Here is a 24051-nt window from a genome sequence, read left to right on the forward strand (position 1 = left end):
ATGGCTATTTGTTGGCGTGCACGAGTGTTTCACAAGCTAGTTATTGATTAAATATTTTTCCCCAGTTTTTGAGCAGAGGTCAGCTGGTGAGATATCAAAGACAAAAGAGCAATGGTATGAACCTGATTTCCCAGCTGGTTCAAATCACCAAAGAAATGCTGCCATCGTTCCGCATCATAGCCTACTTTCATCCAAGTTCCGATGAAGTGGTGTCAGACTCTGTTTGGGTCAACGTAAAAGACACCTGCTTGGGAATGGTGAGAGACAAAACACTGATGTGCAAGAGATAAATGCTATATGTTGAAGCAAACTTTATATAACAGCTTTAGCAAAACAAATCTGTTCTTCCTTTATCCTTTAGCTCAAGCTGGAAGTATTGAGACCTGCTGCATCCTATGAACCTCGCCAGAGGTTTGCAATGCAGGTCACAGGAGATCCAGAGGCCACAGTGGGACTGATGGCAGTTGACAAACGCTTTGACACCTTCAACAGGCATCTCCTGACACAGAAAAAGGCAACTTATTTATACTGTCTGTTAAAATTATTCAAGTACGGTACATTTTAGATCATATAAACCAGCAATATATGTTCTGAGTTTATATCACCACAGAATTAAATGTGTCATTAGAAAACCCATCCGATACGTAAGGGACATTGACAGTGTGCTGACTTGAAACCTCAGAATGCATCATTAGAAAGAAAACCTGACACCCCAATAAAGTTGTCAAACAACAGGCCAACAAAGTGCAGTGACCAGACAAGAAGGGTATTAATCAGAGGCAAAGGTCACCTTGAAAGAACTCCATAAAAGAGATTGGAGTGTCTCTCTGGACGTTGTTAAAGTAAAAAAGAAGCATGTTTAAAGTTCACCAAAAGACACTAGACAATCAGGAGGAATCTCCAGACATGTAGACAAAGGTAATCTGTTCAGAAGAGACTAAAAGATCATTTTTTTGTCCATCGTGGAAACGACCAAATCCACACAGTCAGCATGGTCACATGCACATTTGAGTTTATCTACAATTTAATTTTGACTTGGCCATTTCACTGAACCTCTGTATGTGTCCCAGAATGCATGCACAGGAGTGGAATTGAGTTATGATATGATGAACCCAACCGCACTGTCGTGTTTAGTTATCTGACAACAAAGAAACAGAAAAGTATGACATTTGGAGTATGGGTGGGGTGACTAGGCTCATTTGAGTCTAGTTGAGTGCATAAAGGCGCGCTTGATTGGATCCCCAACCGCATTATCTGAGTGTGTAGTCCAGTTTTGGGAGCTTTGACAAAGCACACACGATTGTGCTTTTCCATCTGTTACATACTTCATCAAATTTGATTTGCCAACTTAGCTCTGGTTTTTATTTCAGAATACGATATGGCAATAATTTGCTCGTCTCTCAATGTGGATATTTGTGGTGATGTAACTGGATGGATGGATGGATGGATGGATGGATGGATGGATGGATGGATAGATAGATAGATAGATAGATAGATAGATAGATAGATAGATAGATAGATAGATAGATAGATAGATAGATAGATAGATAGATAGATAGATAGATAGATAGATAGATAGATAGATAGATAGATAGATAGATAGATAGATAGATAGATAGATAGATAGATTGATTTATATTTGCATGACTTCCACTTTGCTCAGATATGGGACATGGTGGAGAAATACGACACAGGCTGCACACCAGGTGGAGGAAAGGACAGCATGAATGTTTTTTACGATGCAGGACTGTTGTTTGAAACCAGCACCATTGGGACACCCTACAGAACAGGTAGAACTATTTCACTCAGCTAAATTAGCTTTGTCATCTGTGAAACAATCCACTAAAGACACTACCACGACTTTTAACTGTATGCCATTGTGATTCATTAAGATGCTTATTCCCTCTTTTTAGCATCTAGTTAGATATTAGTAAAACCATTCATCTGTAAAACTCTTTTTTGCTTTTTTAAGCAACTAAAAAAACTAGAACAACTTATGTATCTTTGCAGTAGGATGTTAGTAACCAAATGCCTAAAGAGAAGGAAAGGACTGAAGTAAAATTAATAAAAAAAACCAGCCAATTTTAAGAGAAGTCATTCAGAAAGCTTGGAGAACTATTGCTTGCAGATTACCTTATTGCACAGACAAAAACAGTGTACAGTGCACCAAGACTGAATACTTTCTTCTTCATTCGCTCTTCATGAAGAGAGATTACTTTCCTCAGTCACCACAACATGTTTTTAACTAAAGTACATTTCTATGCCAACTTAGTTAATCTTACAACCCATTTTATTTCACAGTGTAACAACTACCAACTAATTTATCTTGCTTTGCATTTTCAGATTTGAAATGCTCTGCTCCAAGCAGGAGGAAACGAGCCATAACTCCAGTGGACTTACCCAGTAACCACACACTCACTCAACTTCTGCCTAACAGATTAGGCTCTCTCCGATGTTTTCAGGATATCTGTCTTTAAAGTGGAGTGAAAAAAAGAATATTTATTAGGAAGTTCCGTGAAATTGTCCGTTACTGTGTACACCTGGTCTGAAGGATGTGTGAGGTATCCACATTCTTCCTTTATAAAGACCATTTTGTACGGAGATGAAGGAGTATGCATGGCTTGACACATCGTTTTTCCATCTATCCCCAGAGGTCCCAAAAACCAGAGACTTAGCATGTAGCACATCCATGAGACGTAAACAGGCCTCAATCTGTCAAGAATCAGCTAAATATTCAACAAAGGTGTCGATAGCAAAGCATGTCTACACAAAATTCTTGTTGTAGGTTTTGAGATATGCTGGATCCAGGTCAGGGCAGATTATTCTGTTGCGAAATGGTGTGATTGAGGACCCCAATGCAGACACACAAGACAGTCATATGGAAAACAAAATAAACCATTAAAAAGTGGCAACACCAGGAGCAAACCCACTGGGTAGCACTTTGTCAATCACAAGGTAGTATTGTCCCCAACTTATACCCTGCTTTATTATTTTTTTACTGACAAACTGCAGGTTTTCAGTACATTGGCCTTGTTTTTAAAATCATGAGGCTAAGTTAAGCTCTCTTAAAGGATTTTGAACAATGCTGTTTTACCATGTTGTTTAGCTTTTTAGTAAGTTTGAGTCTATTGTACTATGTGAATGTGTGTATATGGACAGTTGTCCGAATGATAGACTGTGCACATGCTTGGAATAAGCAGGCTTTCATGTTAGGGGATGATTTGGACAACCAACCCTAGTTTATTACAGGCTTCTGTCACCTGATGGGTGAAAAGTGTAATACAGAAGATAAAAACTTCAAATCAAAGGTTTGATTGAACTGTGAAAATTTGGTGAATAAACTATGTTGGCTGTGATGGAACCATTAGCCATAAATGTCACATTATAAAATACTAAACAAACTTAAATTGCATTATTTTCTCAATTGTTCTTCCAGAACAGATGAAGAGAAAGAAAAAGAAAATTAAGCATTGAATGGCACTTTATTTGTCATTCATTTATTTGCAGTAACACTGAGAAAATGTATATTTTCATTCAGTTTTCCTGTTGGCAGTCAAAACATGTGCAATGTTTGAAACAAATTTCATCAGCAAACATTAAAATTAAATGATAGTTGTGTAATAGCATTCTTTAAGTTATACACTATTGTCTCCACTCTCTTTTCTGTACAATTGTCTGTCTTTTCAGTGAGTGAATTTGAAGAAAAAATACAAAAAGAATGCTGTTTAGATGGTATGAGGAATGTATCTGTTTCATACACCTGTGAGAGGCATAGCAAGCACATCGTGGATAGTCCAGCTTGCATGGAAGCCTTTATGCGCTGCTGCAAGGAGATCGAAAGACATCGAGCTGAAAGAAAGGAGGGAACCGTTCTATTGGCTCGTAGCAAGAGATTGGCTCAAAACGGAGGTAGTTAAATTGGCTCGGAATTGTATTTAAAAATCCTAAAAAAGTGGTAATCTTTTTTGATGATGTCCACAGGTGAAGAAAATAACGAATACATGGACAACAATGAAATTCTTACTCGCGTAAGGTTTCCTGAAAGCTGGTTTTTGAATGACATCAAGCTGAGTGCTTGTCCTCGAACAAATCCTAATTGGTAAGAACAGCAATAGAAAATTTTGCGCAATAAGTCGTGACACTACTAAAATTGGTCTGAAAGCTATTTTGCCACCAAAACTGACTTTCCTTATTTTCAGTGTGTTCATATCATCAGTAAAACAGGAATTTTTGCCAGACTCAGTCACATCCTGGCAGTTTACTGGAATTAGTCTGTCAAGAACTCACGGTGAGAATTGTTTATCTACAATCTTACTTTTGCCTGTTTTTCCTTTACATTTGTGTTTAGAGTTGAGTTGAGTGGACTTTCCTTGGCAGATAATTCTGTCAGCCTTGGAATTAGTATTCTAACCATAGTCTGACAGAAAAGGTGCAATTTCACATATCGTATATGTGCAGGTTCACACTATGTGCACAGACAGACAACAGAGTATGATTTTGTGTCAAACAGAACATCATGAGAAAAATTACCTGCACAAACAGAATGGTGGCTGCATGAAACTTGCTTTAAGAGTAAAATGCTGAATCTGTCAGGCTTGGAATTGTAGACAAACAAAATTACTCCATCCTACTTGTACTGTCATCATCGATTTCTTTTGCTTGTTTTTCCTTTTCAGGTATCTGTGTAGCTGACCCGTTAGAGATCATTGTGCAGAAGAATTTCTTCATTGATCTAAAACTACCATACTCTGCTGTTCATGGAGAGCAACTGGAAATTAAGGCAATACTCCACAACTACTACCCCAATCCTATAACTGTAAGTCTTTTGAATCCTCATTGAATGCCTCAGTATAATCCATTGCGTAATATTGCTGGAGAACGAGACCATTAACATAAATAATCTAACAGCCAACATGTTTTTAGGATAATCATACAACCTTTCTCTGATTCCAAAAACAGAATCAATGTAAAATGTAAATCAAAATATGTCAAGCCAACATAATTTTGAATTTAAAGCAGGAAACATATTTGAGAGTAAGATGGATAGGGGCATGTTTATCACTGTCTTGCATCAACTCTGTGAGTTCTTGGGAAATGAGTTACTAGTTTTAATTTGGATAGCAAAACATGTTCCTGTTGTTGATATGTTTTTAAGATGCTCTCTAGTTCACCCTTCATTGTACCATTTTTGATTAATAAACATTCCAGGGTGATAGCAGGCAGGGACGTTTAGTTCCAGGATTCTTTTTGTATGAAGTCATGATGTTGTAATATGTGCAAATTGAATTATTGGCATTGTCTTTCTGAAATAACCAAGGCATTTCTCACAAAATACTTTGTATAGATGGCTTAATATGTTGCTCCAAAATCTGCATATATCTAATGCTGAAGTATCCCACAAGGATCAACCAAACCAGTGAAATAAGCACGTACAACAATCAACCATACCATTATGACAAATATTTAAGATTATTTAGTATTAATATTTATTTAATATATCTTCATGCTGCCAAAATAGCTCTGACCAGTCAAGGCACGGACAAAGAACATCAGAGGTTGTGTTGGACAGTTTGGTACCAGGATGTTAGCTAAAGCCCCTTTGGGTTGTGGGGTGGATTGGATTTAAGCTCTCACTAAGCAGTTTTTTCATGGCCCAATGCTGGGGGAGGTTACTTCTATAAGGGAGTGCCGATACTATAATGAAGGCTGTGACCATTCTGCAAAAATGTTCAGACATTAGGATAATAAAAGTAACAGTATTACTACGATTAGTTAATTGGATTATTTACAACCGGACTGAACTTCTCTGTAAAGTTCCCTAATGAAACTCTTTATTTCAAGTCAAATAAAAACATGTTATCTGCTGAAGCCAGTTAACCAGAAATTGTCCGGAGAAGACACTGGGAAATAAAACGAACATGTTTGTCATATTCTCTTGGCTTGGATTTTTGACGGTGTTGCTTAATAGCAATCAGAGCCTAAAAAGCAGAAATCCAACAGCAGAAGTTTTGTGAATATATAGATGAGCCTGACTGCAAGAAGAATATTTATACGAGCTGCAGGGTGTTTGTAAGGAGGGACATTCAAGCCAGGACTGATATATCTCTGTTGCACATCAGTGTGTGAAAGTACGTGGGCAGAATTGGGGTCAAAGTTGATCCGATGCTGATGAGCCTCTGAGTCAGCAAGGGAAATAGTCACATCAGTCACATCATAGAATGTACCACTCTAACCCACAACGTTATCGTCACTGATTCTATGACGTTGGTTTGATGTGTGTAAGCACACACTGATGTGGCACTCATTTTTTTTGGCATGTGTTAATTACCAAAGAGGAGTGGTGACGGGTTCACGTGTGCCTTTTGCTGATAAGGCACAGTTGATATGTGGAACTGGCTGCAGTACTGAGGTGAAAGAATAGAGGGCTTGAATGCACGGATGGATGTTTTGAAAGTGAGGGTTAAGCACTAGGTTGGTTTTTTTTGCTCATTCCTACAGACAAAACGGATCCAAATTCTTCTTGTACTGCTGGTGTCAAGCAATCTCTAAACATCACCACAAATTCTTAGTCAGAGTGAGGTATGGGCTTTGGTTAGAACATTTCACAAGACATGTCTTGCTTTAGTATGCTCAAGGCCCTTATTGCTGTCATGCAGCAACATTTGCCAATTGACTCAATTATCTTGAAGCCTAAAATGGGTTTTCCACAAGAATTTACCTGTATTAAGAACCATCCATAATTGATTAAATTCTGAGGAAATTAACTTCTGCCAGATGTTTTATGCCTCTGTTCCATAAGGTCCGGATTTGTGGAGTTTACAGCCTAAACTCCTTCAGTGGACAAACTGCTGTAGAACACCTTCAAGGTTGCCATTGACCTCTGTTACATCTTTGACTGATATCCTTATAGAGTAGTCTATGACGTCCGTTGGTCTGCACTCTCTTGGCAGATTTATTGTGGTACTTGTTTTTTTTTCCTATCTCCTAATAATGGATTTATTGGCACTCTAAAGGATGTTGAAAGTTTTTGACATTTTCTAGAACACAACCCTAGTCTGTCCAAAACATTGTTTGCAGAACTGGTATTCATTGTGTTGCTTGCTTGATAGTGCCCCTTGCTTAGTGCTGCAGACTTTGCGGATTTCCACAACAGATGAATATATACTGACATCATGTGATATTTAGATTACACCTAAGGAGACCAAACTGAATTAATTATTTAATTTCTGAATGTGATTTAAAGCATCACCTTAATTTAGGATTTTAAAGGGAGTAATACCCATACACATTTTTTCTTTTCATAACTTAAGAAACGTTTTAGTTACACAAAAGTTGGACTATGTTGTGTAGGTCAGTGATTGAATCTTGAAACACATCCATTCTAATTTCTGGTTGTAAGGATAAAAATACTTGTGTGGTTATAATGTGGTTAATAATTTTGTGGCCATGGATGGTAAATGATTTGCATAATTCCATGCAGTGCCTGAACCCTTTGGTGACTTCATGTCATAGAAATATTTGCGTTTGTTTTCATAAAGTGTACAGATGTTTCCTTAAATTTGTCAGTGTTCAACGGTCAGTATTGTTCATTCTTCCCATTTCAAGGTTCGTGTAGATCTGCTGGATAATGACTATGTGTGCAGTGCAGCTTACAAGCAGAGAATGTATCGCCAGGTGGTCCAGGTTGGAGCTAAAACTACTCGATCTGTTCCATTCGTTATTGTTCCCTTGAGGAATGAAATGACCTCCATTGAGGTCAAAGCATCTGTCAGAGGCATGTCTGTTGCAGATGGAATCCGGAGAATGCTCCATGTGGTGGTAAGAGAGACAATGTTAAGAAAATTCTCCCGATGAGGCTCAGAGAATCAGCTGGAATCAGTTAACAAAAAGTTTAATCTTGCAGCATGGAGAGAAGTCTGCACAACATATCACAAAGCTTACACAGGGTTGTTGTCTGAGTTCTAAAATGATACTTCTGCTATTTATACTTTCTACTAAAAAAACATTAGCCACATAAGGTCATGAGACTATCCTGTCATTCCCTTCTATCACTGTCTATGTTAGATGAGTACAATGTAGTTAATATCATAATGTCATGTAAAACTTCTTTGTTCAGTACACCAAGGTTCATACAGAGGATATAACTAGCAAAAATAGGAGGCCTTCTTCAGCACACAGAATTAAACTAACCAGATAGGAGGCCTCCCCAGCACAGTGTCCCTTAATCTCCCAACACTGTAAAACAATCTTGCACACGGTACTTCTTTTCTTATAGTACAACCTCACAATATTTTTCTAACAGACAGGCACTATAGTTTTTGATGAGCTTGGTGTAAAATATGCCTAGAATAGTTCCCTTATAACAGAAAAAATTGAACATACAATAAAGAAGATTACATATAAGCTTCATATTAATTGTATACACCTATCTCTGTTTGATATATACTACATGCTGATTTTTTTAATTAATTTGGAATAAAAGAACACACAGACACACACATTAGGAAGTCCATTAGTGTTTTGTCACAGAGCAGTTTATTGAAAGTGTATTACTTTATGTAACCCTTAATTTCCAGCCTGCAGGCACACTGGGTAAATCTTGGGTAACTTTAACACTAGACCCCTCAACGAAAGGCATAGGTAAGTTTGCAACTAAAGCATAAAAACTGAGCATAAACCGTAATCTATTCAGCTATTTGCCTATCACCCAGTTTGCTAATCATCTCTTTTCTTAGATGGAAGACAGGTGGAAATCATTGCCAGTAATATTCCTTCAACAGATGTTGCTCCAAACACACCTTCTTCAACAGTAATCTCTCTAACAGGTAAGACCAAATTACTTATTTTCAGGGACTGAATTTTACACACATTTAGCAAAATGTGTGTGTATTTTTGTTTTGTTTAGTATGTGAGCAGCAAAGTTTTGACCTCCAAACAGTTGCTGACCATTCTGAGTTAAAACAGATCCATAAAATGAGAGCCTCCTGAAACCACTCAAAATATGTTATTTGCTGCAAAGTCAAATGAAGCCATAGTCCATGTAGCAAAGGATCTTGCTGATAGACAGCTCAGACTTGGGCATACATACTTACATCGAAACAGAAGGTAATACGTTAAGGAAAGTGATAAGCCCTTTTCAAGCATGCACTGCTTTCCATTAATCTGGTGGCAGCCAAATGTATAGAGTCATGTGTGAATTACCCCTCTGGTGTTTTTCTGCAACACTTTCAAGTGTGAACGCCTGCAGCCAAGTTAAGAGACAGGGACGCACATATTTTGAGATATGGTCAGCTCTTCAGAAGAATCAGACAAGTGCCATTATTAGATGAATAAATACTAGTACTGTGCAAACTTATCTCTGTCATGGTCTTATCCAAGCTGAAGCGTCTGCTCTCTGTCTGACCACAGTATCAACGGCTGCCATCCACTACCATGTTGTTGAAGAGAATACTGTGTCTGTTATTTTTGTATGGATTTTTATGGCAAAACAACTTGTTGTTGTTAGAAAACAGTAACTACAGACAGATAGTGACCATAGTTTTGTGTGTTTAGGTTTCTCTTTCTCTTCTCACAGTGATGGTATAGAGGCAATGTCCTCATGTGAAATAAACATCCTACTTTTGTTGAATTAATGCAAATAATGCTGCCAGAAAACTGTGACTTTCATACAGCAATTGAAGCACAGTCCAATTTCACAATGTGACATTTTCAGTCAGTCCCACAGGCATGTGTGAATGAAGGGTGAGGAACATCAACAGAAGTGCCATCGCTTTAACAGCTTGATGGAGCAATCAGTGTTATTTATCTATTGTGTGAAAGGGTCTACAGACAACATGCCTGTCAGGCCCTGCTTTCAGACCAAGGACACCAAAAGTAGTGTGACCATATCTATTCCAATCTATTCCAATCATTCTTCAGTATCTAGGTTAAAAGTAAATTTTGTAACTTTGATATTCAAAAAATTATCACCAGTTTTACAAGAGCACCAAGCTAACCAGGTACCATCATGAGGTTGTTACCTTTTGATTAATGAGCACAAGCTAATTTTCATCTTACTGCTGATCATTTGTGAGCTTGGCATAATAACACAGCTACCTTCACATATGTGCAGTTTATATATATATAATTGCTATATAATAGCAAATGTATTACTGTAGTATCCTCCTTAGCATGCAGCTGTTTTTGCTTGGAAATTCACACATTCCAAACAAAGGCAGCTCAGTGGTTGTTTGGACCCTTTTCTGTGTTCACGCAGGAAGAGAACACATAGCTCTATTACTGAAGAAAGTCATCAGCGGGGAGTCCGTGAGTTCTCTGATCAGAGAGCCGTCAGGCTCTGGAGAGGAGAACGTGATCAGCATGTCCCTGCCTGTCATTGCAACCATATATTTGGACAATACCAATCAGTGGGAATCTGTCGGCCTTGAGAAACGTAATGAAGCTATCGAACACATGATAAAAGGTAAGCTCATACCAGACAGAACCTTCAAGCCAGATTCTCTCCACCATTTGGCTAAAATGGAAGATGCCCTTTAGACGAGATGTGAAATGTCATCAAGAAGTAAACCCCATATGCTTTCTATTCAAGCACTGTGGATTTGTGTGTTTGGTTTTGTGCAGGCTATCAAAATGAGTTGGCCTTCCGTAAAACGGATGGATCTTTTTATGCACTTCCTAATTCTCAAAGCGGCACCTGGTGAGGCACCCAAACAGTTATACAACTCATGAGAGTTTTCATATCCTCTAATTCTGAGGAAAAATTCTGACTTAAAGTTTTGTTATATGGTTGTTTTTATATAAATAGAGATCTATCACACGATTCCTTTTTTTCTCTACTGTACTTCTATACTCTCATCTCATTTGCCAGGCTGACTGCCTATGTTGCCAAGGTGTTTGCTATGGCACATAAACTGATGGCAGTAGAAAGAAGCGTGATCTGTGACGCCATCAAGTTCCTTATTCTTAAAACGCAACGACCTAATGGCATGTTTTTTGAAATGGGACACGTGACTGTGAGTAGACATAGACAATAACAGAACATTTAAAAAAAAACACTTTATATGTATGCATGTGCATGTGTGTACCCACATGTAGGGTGATGTTGCTGGCACAGATTCGGATGCCTCTTTGACAGCCTTCTGTCTGATAGCCATGCAAGAGTCAAGAGACTTGTGTTTGCACACTGTTTATGTGAGTATCTCATCTTTTATATGAACATCAGTGCACATCAATTCCTAAACATATTCAAAAAGCTTGTAATGATTACAGATCAGGTGTCAAGTAACTATTATTGTTGAGTTTAACTGCTTTATAACCTTTTATCTTTTGCACCTAAAGCTGTTATTAATGTTAAAAATGGTATTTTTTTATTGTATGCCTTTGGGTAAGCACTGGACTTTCCAGAGCTGGAGTATACGAACTGTGATTATTATGTGATCTTAGTTTTTCTTTTTTTTAATTAGATATCACTCCTACATCTGCTTATTGTATTACACATAGAATTTCTAAAAATGTATTGTCTGCCTTTAAATTAAGGGGAAGGTTTTACCATTGAAAATTAATTATTGTATAAATGATTTTGGAAATAAGGCAGTTGTTTGCAACTGAGAGAAAATTGAGAAAAATTTCATTTAGAGTACCTAAATTCCAGATTGTTGGGCATCAACAATATTAATACTACTTCAACTAGTGCACACCTTCTTGATATATATCACAAAATATTATACGATCTGACTCGTTTGAAGCTAATTTGTTGTATTATGCTTTTGTACTACTTTTGTACTACTATGCTTTTGTACTACTCATAATGTATGAGGTTCTCTGTTTTAAAATGAGATCAGGATCTCAACTCCACCTTCCTGCATTGCTGGATCTTCACACTTGCTGTATCTGCCTTCTATCCAGGCGATGCCAAGCAGTATTGACCATGCAGTAGCCTACCTGGAGCAGCGTCTGCCTGGCCTCACCAACCCCTATGCTGTTACAATCACATCATATGCCCTTGCGAATGAAAACAAACTGAACAAGGAGATCCTCTACAAGTTTGCTGCCCGAGGTTTTCCCCACACCATATACCTGAACACGATGAGACTACATCAGTCTGTGTTAACACACATATTCATTAAGATACATACTCTCAAGATGAATGAACAGCAGTGTTCATACTTTTGACACAGACTGTTTATACAATAAGATTTGGGAAGATGGTATTAATTTAGCTCGTCACACATATAGTATGGTGATTAAAAATAATATTGTGGGCCGGTGTGTCTTCCACAGACCGATCACACTGGCCGGTACCGAAGGGAAATGTTTACACTCTGGAGGCCACAGCTTATGCTCTTCGTGCACTCGTCAAGACGAAGGTGACTACATCCCTCTGACATACATGAAAAATCCTATCTTTGGATATGAATGATGCGTCATTTAAACTAAAATTCAATCATTTGTTACAAAGGCTGTGGCAGTGCTAGAATTTAAACCTCAAAACAATTCTTGACTTCACCAGGGAATACATTTGGAAATTAAGGGGGACAAAATAATTTCAATTAAAAGAGCTCAGACTTACTTTCTGCATTAGCATTACTGGTGTTCCTAAATAAAGGTAGGGGTATCCCTTAAATCTACTTTATTGCTACACTTTTTCTTTTTTTCCATGCTGACTGCTTTACAGATAAATTAATGATTTCAGAATTTACCACATTTATCTTTTATGTTTATGTTTATGTTTATGTTTATGCATTTAGCAGACGCTTTTATCCAAAGCGACTTACAGGTAGGCAGATAGGGTAAGGGGGCCTTGCCTAAGGACCCCTACTGGGTAGGGGGTAGTAGGTAGTAGTACCTTTCATGCTTTTATTTTAAAGACATGTTGTCATAGTAAAAATAGTACTTTATGAGAAAATAAATCATAGGTTCTTTTTTTAAACAGAAGCCAAATAGTCGCTTATATGTAATCCCTTCCGTTAGGATAAAAAGTTATTTCATTTTGTGGTCTGAGCTGCCTGTCGCTTACCAACATATTTCTCATTAATGATGTTGAAATGGAATAAATGCTTATTTGTTGAAATGCATCTCGATCTAAATCACTTGGTCACTTCCAGTGAGCTAAATACAGCGTCTTTTCTGAGAGACAGATATTCACCTTAAATCTTTTTTTGTGTGTGCTTAAATTTGACTCATAAATGTAGTAAGTGGCAGCTTTTGTTTTACTATGTGGTTGGATGTACTGAATATTATTGTAATTTCAGCACATTAATTAATTGATTCCATCCTGTCAAATGTTGCTTATCCACCCGCTGCAGTGCATGAGAGTAGTTACTGTGTCACACTAGTGTTGCATGTTTAAAGTTTGTGATGAAGTTGGCAAGTATTCCCCTTGCAAACAGTATCTGTCGCTGATATACCGCATGACCGTTTCATATCATAATGTGCTCTTTAAAACCAAGATCCCCTGCAGATTCCACACCTTTTATCATGATCAGAAATTTGAGATGGTCTTGTTACAAGAGATCTAAGTGTTTTTGTTCCTTTGCAAATTAACTGTTTTGCCAAAAGGCCAAATGAAGTGAGAGTAACAACAGGGCGTTTACTGAACAAACAGGTAGACGTTTTAAATGTCCACATGGTTATGATGACTGCGAGACAAGCTCACTTTAACTTGCCTCTTACACACACAATACACCTGCACACTCAGATTCTCACTTTCTCCTGGAGTTTCATGTGAAACATGATGACGATAAGAACATTTTTCGTAACAGATCCTTGGGGCATATTTCCAGGTCTTGCTGGTGCACCTAGTTTTAAAATGTTATTGCATTGTCCCCAAAAATAGTCACAAAATGTAATAAAATGGAGGCAGTCTGGGACAAAAAACACTGTTAAGTTAGTTTTATGCAAGTAAATGTGATGCAACAATCTATACATGAATGTTTGACAAAATGGTGGGGCATAAATCAATTGATGAAGCTTATGTGACCATTTCATGTTTTATCATGAGATTAGGTTATGTCAAGTTGTATTTCAACTTTATTACTATTATCTATTCTTATTTTCTAATCGATTAGTATCTAAGTATTGATGATTTGATTGTTAAATCTACTCAATACTGCTGTTCTGTAACCTATAATAATAAAAAGTTAGTATTGTAGTTTCTTTATAATAAAATATGGTCAGACTTCTTTCCATCCTTCCGTCCATCGTAAAGCCGCTTAATCCAAATCCAGGCTGTGATTGAGGGGACTGGGTCAGACTTCTGTACACTGACAAAATCTTCAATCTTCTTTTCTTATCTTCTGTTGTTAAAGGCCTCTGAGGAAGCCAAACATACTGTGCAATGGTTGAGCCAACAGCAGAGGTTGGATGGAGGCTATGGATCAACTCAGGTAATACAAAAACAAACTTTTACACACACACACACACACACATATATATATATATATATATAAAGAAAAAGCAGCATCCCAGAAAGACTGAGAATGAGGATAAAAAGTGGGGAGAACTTCTCCAGTTTTTTAATAGCTGTGTGTGAATGTTTGAAATCAATGTTCCTCAAAGAAAGATTGGGTTGGATTTGCATGTGTCTCCCTGTGCAAGGGAGAAAACCCATATGCCCATCCATGAAGTTTGATTCCTTAGATGGCACTGCATCAAGAACCGTCATTCAGAAATAGCTGATATTACACCACGGACAAAGGGAAACCTTTGTCAGACACCACAATACAGAGTTTTGTTCACAAATGCTGCTTAAGATTTTGCTGTGCAAAAAGGAAACCTTAGAAAACCAGGCACTGATGGTATGGGGCTGTGTCAATGCTCTTGACTAAGCTCATTTACATTTTTGAATCCCTACATTCTCTTTCCGTTTGCATTTGTACTGTCCAAACCGTTGCTTTAAGCACAGCTTTGCAAGTTTTCTTTTCCTCAGGAAAAACTCATCATGTGTGTCCTTGTCCAGGCAACTGTTTTATTGTACCAGGCTGTATCCGAGTACTGGACCAGTGTAAAAGAATCTGAGTATAATCTTGATGTGGAAGTTATGTTCAGTTCACGATCTCGCAGGTACAACTTCAACAGGGGAAACCAACATGTCACAAGAACAATATCGGTGAGAACTCAAGTGTGATGTAGCCTTGATAATTGTCTCATGATTCACATTAATTATTTGCCAGATCAAACTGAATGGAAGAATGCTATTGTACCTCTCGTATGACAGCATAGCCCTAAACACAAACAGGCTTCATTGAAGGGCTATTAATTCAATGAAAACATGAGTGAAGGAAAGTAAAGGCCAGAAGAATACCTTTTGAAATAAATCACTTGCTGGCTAATAGATTTAGATTACACAATTTCATATGAAGAAAATAATAATTGAATTTACAGTCAGTCGTCTTCTCAGTTTTTAGATGATTACTAACTAAGAATCTTGTGATTAATGCATATATATCTTTGAAATGTGTGTCTAAAAGCTTTGCCCATTTTAAATTGCAACAGTTCTACGGTATAAACAAGGATGTGAAAGTGACTGCCACTGGAATGGGAGAAATATTTATGACGGTAAATATGACACAGTTTTGTTTGATATTTTATTTTGTTTGCTGTATTATATTATTATTATATCATATTATATTCTGTTTTGGAGAACAGCAAACATCCTCTCCACAACATCCTAGCAGGGCAGAGGAGCAGTTGCAGTGAGAGACTCATCTCACTGCTCTGCAGGACTGAGAGGTTCAGGGGGTCCTTTGTCCCCACAGCCATAAGGCTTTTTAACACTGACTGCTGACATTTCTTTCTCAAATTTATTTATTTATTTATTTATTAATGTTCTAATATACAATAATTGTAAATATTAAGCTTTAATAATTTGGGTATGGATTTTAAAATCAAAGGAAATGTTTTCAAAATGCCAGTTTTAATTTTTTATTCGCAAAACTTGCTCCAGAGCCTGAACCCGTTTGCGGATTTCCATCTGTCTGCACAGTCTGTTGAAATTGGCCAAAGAGCCACTTCTCAGCGTGTCCAGCATCCTGACATGGGCTGTGCTGTCATATTCCACTGCCTTTTAGGATTCAGCTCAATCCTTGAAGGGTCTTACCTTCACCTTTAGTATTGTCTGTCTGCTTTGTCCAAAGGACTGAGTCTGTTCTCTTTGATTTTCTAACACCACCCAAGAAGTCATAGTTCTTTTGTTCCCATCCCTGAGAGGTTGTGTTTTCATACCTTTACATTGCCACAACCCAAACACTTTTCCTCATCTTTCAATCAAACTGCATCTATTTACATTATCGACCAAAATAGTGCTCAGATGTTCCTATTTGCATAGTGTTTAAGTTTGCATTTTTGTGGAATTCGGTACAGCAGCTTGGTCATTTTGTCTGTTTGTTGTATTTCTTGAAAGCAAATTCCAGCTTCAAACTAAATACAGTTTTTAATAAAACTGTAAATGTCAAACAAAATATGCTTCTGCACATTTACTACCACCTTATGCTATTTTGATGGCCTGAAAATTCTCTCTCCAATATAACTTTTTAACATTTTCTCTCTGACAGATGGTGTCATATTATTACACTCTGCCCCAGGAAAAGGAGAGAGACTGTGAGAAGTTCAACCTGAATGTGCAAGTCCTACCACGTAATTTTGCGATGTTTTCCTTTCTCTTTATTGCTATTGGGGTTTTTTTGTAGTTTGCCGACCACACTCAAACCAAACAACACTTGGTTTTGTTTGCCTCAGGACTTGTATGTTATACTCATACCCCTTAGCTATATTTTGCCATATAATAGGAAAAAAATGAACATTTGCAAAATACAGCTAATTTTTGCTCAATACATTTTTTCTCATGAAATATTTTTTCCCTGCAGAAAGTGAGGATGAGAAAATATACAAGTTGCAAATGCAGGTCTTGTAAGTACCATCGATAGCTCATACTGTTAACTAATAAAGTTGCAATAATCGTGGGTAGGTATGGGGCTTCCCTTAATTCAAAGTGATGTGTAAATCATTAATAAGATTTGGGGTTTAGGGCTGCTTTCTTGACATATTTGTTTGTTCCTTTGTGCAGATTTAAAAACAAGGATCGTAATGCATCTTTGTCAGTCTTAGATGTTGGTTTGCCAACAGGCTTCACTTTTAACAAAAATGACCTGGACACAGTAAGAGTGTTGATTCACACATACTCACATGATCAGACACAACACATCTCATCTGTACAGCCATAAACCTTTGCATTTTGTGTGTGTGCAGTTGTCTAGAGGGCATGACCGCATCATTGCAAAGTATGACACAAACACAGCTCTTTCAGAAAGAGGCTCACTCATCATATACCTGGACAAGGTAAGGCTCTTTTTCTGCCTAATGTCTTATCTAAAGAGAGCACTCCAGTACTCCACTTCTGTACCAAATCTGAATTAGTTCCTCTTTTGACCATGCTCTGCTTTACCAATGAATTTCCTAGAGTTGGTACAAGCACCAAGCAGATTATTTGTCATTATCATGTTATTATTTGACATTGTGAGACATTGTATAACACATGGCACTTGTGAAATGTGAACGCATAACTCCGCAAAATAACAATAAACTACAAAGGAAAAAAAGAGCAGGAAATGAATGTGATCTGATCGGCTGATTGATCGGGGAGACTGTAGCTCAGGAGGAAATGTGGCATTTGTGTGTGAATGAGTAGGAAGCGAGACTAAGATGTGCTGTATGAGTGTGTGTGAATGGGTGAATGTGGCATGTTGTGTTAGAAGCACTTTGAGTGGTCAGCTAGACTCGAAAAGCGTTATACAAGTACAGTCCATTTACAGTGAAGAGTTTCCTTTGGAATTACCATATAGAAACAAATTAGGACCAAATTGTGCATTTTAACAGAGATCAACTCAACATTTAGTAGTAGCAAATGTGCAGGAATACCTTAGCTGGATCGCCAGTGTGTGCAAATGAGACACACATTTCATTAGGTTCTTTGTAGAGCCAAACAAAATTTAAAGGGTGTAATATGCATGCAGACCTCTTACATACTTTGTTCACCACCTTTCCACAGATTTCTAACACACGGCCGGAGGAGATCTCTTTCAGGATTCATCAGGCTACAAAATTGGGACGTTTACAACCAGCTGCTGTATCCGTTTATGAATACTACGACCGTGAGTCTAAGAGACATTTACCGTAAAAACATGCAATGTCAGATGAACATATACTAACATTGCATTTTACCTTGAATGCATGCAATAAATACATTTAATATGTTTAATACACATTTTTATATATATATACAACAATTTGATCAATGAATAAAAGATATGTTAGAAACATCTTTCATTCTTTCTTGATGCAGAGGAACATTGTGTGAAGTTCTACCAACCTGACAGGATAAATGGAGAGCTATTGAGACTCTGCAATAATGGCCAATGTGTTTGTGCTGAAGGTAAAAAAAGACAAAGCCTAAATGTAAATTTGTGATGCATTAATATGTTATGCTCAGGCATAGCATGATATCCTGCTATCGATCCACCCGTCCATCCATTTTCTATACCTTCTTCATCATGTTCAGTCACAGGGTGCTGGATCTACGTAACCATTACTCTTGCTCCTTACCCTTTTGATTAATATTCTCTTGGCAAAATCCCTTTTTTCTCTCCTTTCCTGCTCCCATCTGTTTCTGTACACAGTGTAACCACTTCAACTAATAATTTGCGTGGACAAGACAAAATGTACTCTGGTAACCACAGTAGTCCTTATCAGGTCTAAAAGTTAGATAAATACAACCTGGGAAGAACAATAACACACGGAATGTTACATGGTGTCACTATTTATTTAACTAAACACTAAAATAAAGTGTGTATTTGGACAAAGTTTCTTCTACAGGAATTAAGAGGCTAAATAGTGACCGTGTGCTTCTAATCAGATGCAGTTGATTATCTGATCACCAACACAGGTGTTTGATTTTTTTTACATACAACTTGAAATCCCTTTTTTGAATCTCAAATGTCAGCAGAGCTTATGCTTAAGTGGTTGGTGGTGCTGGATTGGGACATGAGAGAAAAACAATAAGTATAATATTTTCTTTTTGTATCAAACAGTACTCAACTAGAAGTTTCCTGGGGCCTTTAAAGACCATATCTGTGAGATGCAATGTTTCCAGTGGCACAAATTAAAAATAGCAACCAATTAAATCCCCCTTATATAAACAGAAGTACCGAACATCATATTTAGTAGAAATACACTGAAATATTATATTATTATTATAACTAAATTATTTGAGCTGAAGGATGTGTTCATTTTCTGTTCAATCTGTCTTCTAGAGAACAGCTGTATGCAGAGAAAAGAAAAAATCAGCAATGACGAGCGCCTTACAAAGTCATGTGAAACCACCCCTGGCAACAAAATAGATTTTGGTAAGACTGTGTGTTTATGTTTATGGACAAATGAGTAGGAATTCAAATAAGTAAGCTAACAGTCTTCAACTTGTCTCATTTCAGTGTATAAAGTGAGAGTGGATGAGTTTAGTGCCAGTTTGTCCGCTGACATTTACAAAATGCAGATAATGGAAGCCATTAAAGAAGGTGGGTATTAATGGCTTCCTTTCAATGAGTCAGTTTTCCCTTTTTAGCTATAGCAATATTTTAAGTCAAGCTATTAATTTTTGAGTGTAGTTCTGTTTTACATATAAAGTTTATATTTAAAGTATTTAAAGTATATTGCTCCTCAACGTAAGATAGCTGAAGTCAGTACAAATGATTGATATTTATCTCCTATTTGCCCTGTCTGATCCTCAGCGTCTCCAGCAGAAATATAGAATAGAATAGAATATACTTTATTCATCCCCTATGGTGAAAATTCAAGATATCTATAATTGATTTAATAATTATGTGCCAGTTTCCCAGCTCCTGTTTCTATTTAGTGTAACAGTAGTGGTTCTGTATGTAACCTTTCATTATTCTCTCCTGTTTTCTCTTCCTCCACTGTTTATTCTCATTACAGGAAGCGTTGACTTAGCCTTAAATGGTAAAATTCGCACATTCCTTGGTTATATACACTGCAGAGAATTGCTAGATCTGAGAGCAAGTAAAACCTACCTGATCATGGGCTCATCCGCAGATATTTACAAAGAGGAACAAACGTGAGTTTAATTTGTATAGATGTACTGCTTTCTGTTGGATGAATGGTGAACTGTTGAGCTTCCTGCTATCTGTAAACTTTGAAAATGGCATCTTTTGTGTGTGTGTGTGTGTGTGGGGGTGTGTGTTTCCTGCACAATTTCAGTTTCGCCAATCTTATAGTCTGAAATACATCCGAGAACTTCTTCACAAGGTCTGCAGCACCAGTGTGGCATTTGATCCAGGAACTGATTCCACAAGTAATACAGAGGGATTTTAAGAATGCTGCTATATGCAGGAGTGCAGCAAAGATTACAAAGACATCAGTTGCATCTCATTCCCTGCCCTCTGTTTTTTTCTTTCTAGTATTCAATAGCTAAGAAACTACAGGTTGATGTTAAGTTTCTTTCTGAGAACAAAGTATTGTATTATTTCCGTAACTGAAACCTGGCTTAATAACCATATGTAATAACCATATATAATCTAATGCTAATACGGACATATCAGCGTGTAAAGGTACCCTTGGCGTTTGAATCAGGATGCACATCTGTCAGGAAAATGTCATGGCTGTGTGTGCCTGTATGTGAACACCCAATGGTGTAAAACTGTGGTTGTGAGGAAAACGGTGTATACTTCAGGATTCAGAACTCTGTCTCATGTCTGTTCTGTTTCCTTTGTGAATTTCCATACTATTTGTTGCGTGATTTGTGTATATCCATCTGAATATAATTCAAGCTAAATCCTATGTAATGGCTTGTCTTGGTTTATCTGACTATTGTACTCTTATTGTACTCTGACGCTGAGAAGAGGAAAAGTTGAACACGAAAGTGTCTCTTTTTGGAATAATGACCCTATACTCACTCAACTTTATGAACCTTAGATAAAACCTAAAAAAATGTTTTTTCTCCTAACTTTTATTTATTCTGTTATTTTACATCTATTTTTGCACTTCAGGCCTGCAGCACATTCCAAAAAAGTGGTGACAGTGAAGCTTTTACCTTTGCAATGTTCCCATTCCTTCCCACAACACTCAAAAAACATTCTGGCTCTGAAAATACCAAGCGATGAAGCATTTTGGTCGCTACTTTTTCCCATTCAACATGCAAACCTGTTTTAAGTAGTGCAACTACAGGGTCTTCATCAAATTTGTTTCAAAATTCTCCACAGTCTCTACTTTTTTAATGTATGCAGAATACACACGTTATATTTTATTGTCCCCTTGGGGAAATTTGTCATGGACTTGAAGTGCTGCGCTTCATAATTAATTCAAACGGAATAGAAACAGGGGCAACAGTTGTCCTCAGTTGCCCCTGTCCATACCATTTTTTCTTTTACCATTCTTCTTTTTTTTTATGAATTACACACCTGAAAAGCCCAAATTGATTAATTAACAAATCAAACTAAGTTGCTGAGATAAAAAATTAACATCTTGGGTTCACGCTCCCTACAATTTACTCGAAGATAGAGTAAACATAAAAATCAATTAATATTCTTTTAATTTTCATTTCCTAAACACCATCCAAATTCTTTTTCTCATTTGAAGCTATAGAACGAGAGCTCAATTATAGGTGATTGATTAAGTACGTGACTGGGTTGCAGAACAGAGCCGAAGGAGGTTCCCTTATAGATATATTATTTGTATCTTATATGTTATAGATATATTCTACTCCAGATTTGATTCCCTTTATGGGAATGATCTTTTTAAACTGTGAATTGGTTCTCTTGATGGTTAGTCTAGAATTAACCAAGCAAATGTGTGCACAAATGTGTGGGTCTTGTTAAAAAGCAGAAAAACCTTGATTCAGATGGTTTGGTAAAAAACTGTTGAAGAGGTGTACATATGAAATATGCCACTGACTGGCAGTGGCACATTTAATTAATTATTCCTCCTGGGAAACACAGAAAGTCTCCAAGATCTCGAAGGATTCTTTTGTGGTGCTAATTGGAAAAGTCTTGTGTTCTGGACATGAAGAAAAAGATGTTTACTGATTTTTCTCAAGGCACTTCAGTGAACCAATTCATTGTAAATTCAACAGAATCCAATCAAAGCCAATTCATTAAATCCTTCAAATCCTTCAAATCTTGCCTAGCTAAGGATCTCCTCTCATTTTTCCAACTGTATTTTTAGGATATTATAGACTGTAATATGACTGACGAGATGAAGACCTGATGCATATTTCACTTTGTTCTGCTTAGATTCCAGTACGTGCTTGGTGAGAAAACATGGATTGAGTACTGGCCCACAGATACAGAGTGCTCCATTGAAGCACAATACCGACATACCTGCAAGGGCTTGGAGGAGCTGGCCTTTCAACATGCGATATTTGGATGTGCAATTTAGTTCAACTGAGCAACATTAAAAGCTGATTTTATTGGTTTTGTCTTGCATTATTTCTCTTTTGTGAAACACTACACACTGACATTGGAGACTTAGATTGAGTTACATAGTACATTCATAACCACAATGCATTCTGCTGATTAAGATATAGCAGTATTTCTTTTTCAGTTTTTACATCATATACATAGCTGCCAGTCAAAAGTGTGGACACACCTACCCATGCATTTTAAATGATGTACAACAATAAGCCATAATATCATAACTATGTATGATGTATGACACTTGTTGCGTGACACTTGCCCCTGTTATTCTTAGATTTCAATGAACATTTTCTGTTTTGACACCTCCAGCACAGAAGTGTAAAGTAGGTGCAGTGATACAACCAAATATCATCACAGACAGTTAATAGTTTGGATGGTACTTTTCTTCTTTGATCCAAAGCACACAGTGTCCATTTCTTTTAAGGAAGATCTGGAATACTGATACATTTGATCACTATACACATTTCCACAACTTAATGATCCATCCCAGATGTCTCTGAGCATAGAGAAGTCAACACCACCTCTGGTAAAGGTTAACCGGTTTCCATTTAGCACTGTGAAATGGCCTTTTGTCACTTGACAATATTTCCCCTCAATCAGTTGTATCAGCTTTATAATGACAGTAACTGATGCAGTGCCATTTGGGGATCAAAGGTTCACAGGTCTCAAGACTTTCCTCCCTCGCTCTTCATGTATTCTTCCATATTTTTCTAATCCTATCACAACATTACACACTATAGAGGGAGAAATATGCTGAAACATTTCAGATCTTTTAAACTATTTTCTTATTAATTTGTTGACCAACTGAAGATTCTTCTTTGCTATTTAAGGATTAATTGCTGTAAGTTTAAAATGCTATTTGAAATACAGTCCTTTAATACTTTCCATTTTTCCTCTCCATTTTGACTTGTTAGTTCATCATAGACCTTTGAGCATTGCTCATCCTTTGCTTTGTTTGACTGTCGATCTATCACCATGATGTCTATTCCAGAAAGTAGGTTCAACAAACTCCAAATGTAACCCTGAACTCTGAGTAACAAACCCTGATAGGAAAGTGAGTTTTTGGTGCCAGAACAGGAGCTGATCATAGTCTGTTCATTTACCTATAAGTTTGTTAAGCACATTAGTTGGTGTTGAAATAAAGACTTAGTCAATGAAGCTCCAAAGCTACATTGGCAATTGTTGAATGAAGACCAGAGCCTTTATTTTAATACACAAAATCAAAATGTATTAGAACTGGACCTCTCTGAGCAGAGGATACCACAGACCTGTCACCAGTTCATCTCAGTGCAAACACAGTGACAGCTCATACTTCTTCCTATGGTCTTTTTACAGATTAACCCTATATGCATGTCCTTTTGAATGTGGGAGGAAACAGTTGCTGTGCTTACAACTGTACCACCATACGTTTGGGATTTGCAATAAGTGCACTGGGCTTTTTTTTATAGAATGTGTTATTAACACCATGGAAATGCATTACAAAGGTATACACAAACGGACACACAGGTTTTACTCTACAAGTCTTTTTATCCTCAGATCTCTGCTGATGACTTCAGTAAAGATCCTGACATAA

The 24051-nt window shown here is 37.2% G+C and overlaps 1 protein-coding gene across 2 annotated transcripts in view; it reads left to right on the plus strand.

Annotated features, from left to right (window-relative positions):
* Window positions 1-22479, plus strand: part of LOC140305545 (complement C3-like) — a 32001-nt gene extending 9522 nt beyond the window's left edge. Inside the window, exons 14-43 of one of the 2 annotated variants that reach the window (XM_072384456.1) lie at window positions 66-257; window positions 362-514; window positions 1664-1790; window positions 2344-2403; window positions 3688-3912; window positions 3982-4099; window positions 4200-4288; window positions 4677-4816; window positions 7606-7818; window positions 8577-8640; window positions 8736-8825; window positions 10256-10462; window positions 10621-10696; window positions 10868-11012; window positions 11095-11190; window positions 11905-12055; window positions 12280-12365; window positions 14307-14384; window positions 14957-15106; window positions 15493-15555; window positions 16551-16632; window positions 16863-16905; window positions 17063-17153; window positions 17245-17334; window positions 18044-18146; window positions 18338-18427; window positions 19305-19397; window positions 19482-19565; window positions 19984-20122; window positions 22296-22479. In XM_072384456.1, the coding sequence (XP_072240557.1) occupies window positions 66-257; window positions 362-514; window positions 1664-1790; window positions 2344-2403; window positions 3688-3912; window positions 3982-4099; window positions 4200-4288; window positions 4677-4816; window positions 7606-7818; window positions 8577-8640; window positions 8736-8825; window positions 10256-10462; window positions 10621-10696; window positions 10868-11012; window positions 11095-11190; window positions 11905-12055; window positions 12280-12365; window positions 14307-14384; window positions 14957-15106; window positions 15493-15555; window positions 16551-16632; window positions 16863-16905; window positions 17063-17153; window positions 17245-17334; window positions 18044-18146; window positions 18338-18427; window positions 19305-19397; window positions 19482-19565; window positions 19984-20122; window positions 22296-22440 (3483 nt within the window). In that variant the 3' untranslated portion in view covers window positions 22441-22479. The remainder of the gene's footprint in view (window positions 1-65; window positions 258-361; window positions 515-1663; window positions 1791-2343; window positions 2404-3687; window positions 3913-3981; window positions 4100-4199; window positions 4289-4676; window positions 4817-7605; window positions 7819-8576; window positions 8641-8735; window positions 8826-10255; window positions 10463-10620; window positions 10697-10867; window positions 11013-11094; window positions 11191-11904; window positions 12056-12279; window positions 12366-14306; window positions 14385-14956; window positions 15107-15492; window positions 15556-16550; window positions 16633-16862; window positions 16906-17062; window positions 17154-17244; window positions 17335-18043; window positions 18147-18337; window positions 18428-19304; window positions 19398-19481; window positions 19566-19983; window positions 20123-22295) is intronic. The other variant, XM_072384457.1, reaches the window with a different exon arrangement.
* The last annotated feature ends 1572 nt before the right edge of the window (window positions 22480-24051 follow it).

Source organism: Leuresthes tenuis, unplaced genomic scaffold, assembly GCF_036924035.1.
Source record: "Leuresthes tenuis unplaced genomic scaffold, fLeuTen1.0.hap1 SCAF_4, whole genome shotgun sequence".
Taxonomy (NCBI): Eukaryota; Metazoa; Chordata; class Actinopteri; order Atheriniformes; family Atherinopsidae; genus Leuresthes; species Leuresthes tenuis.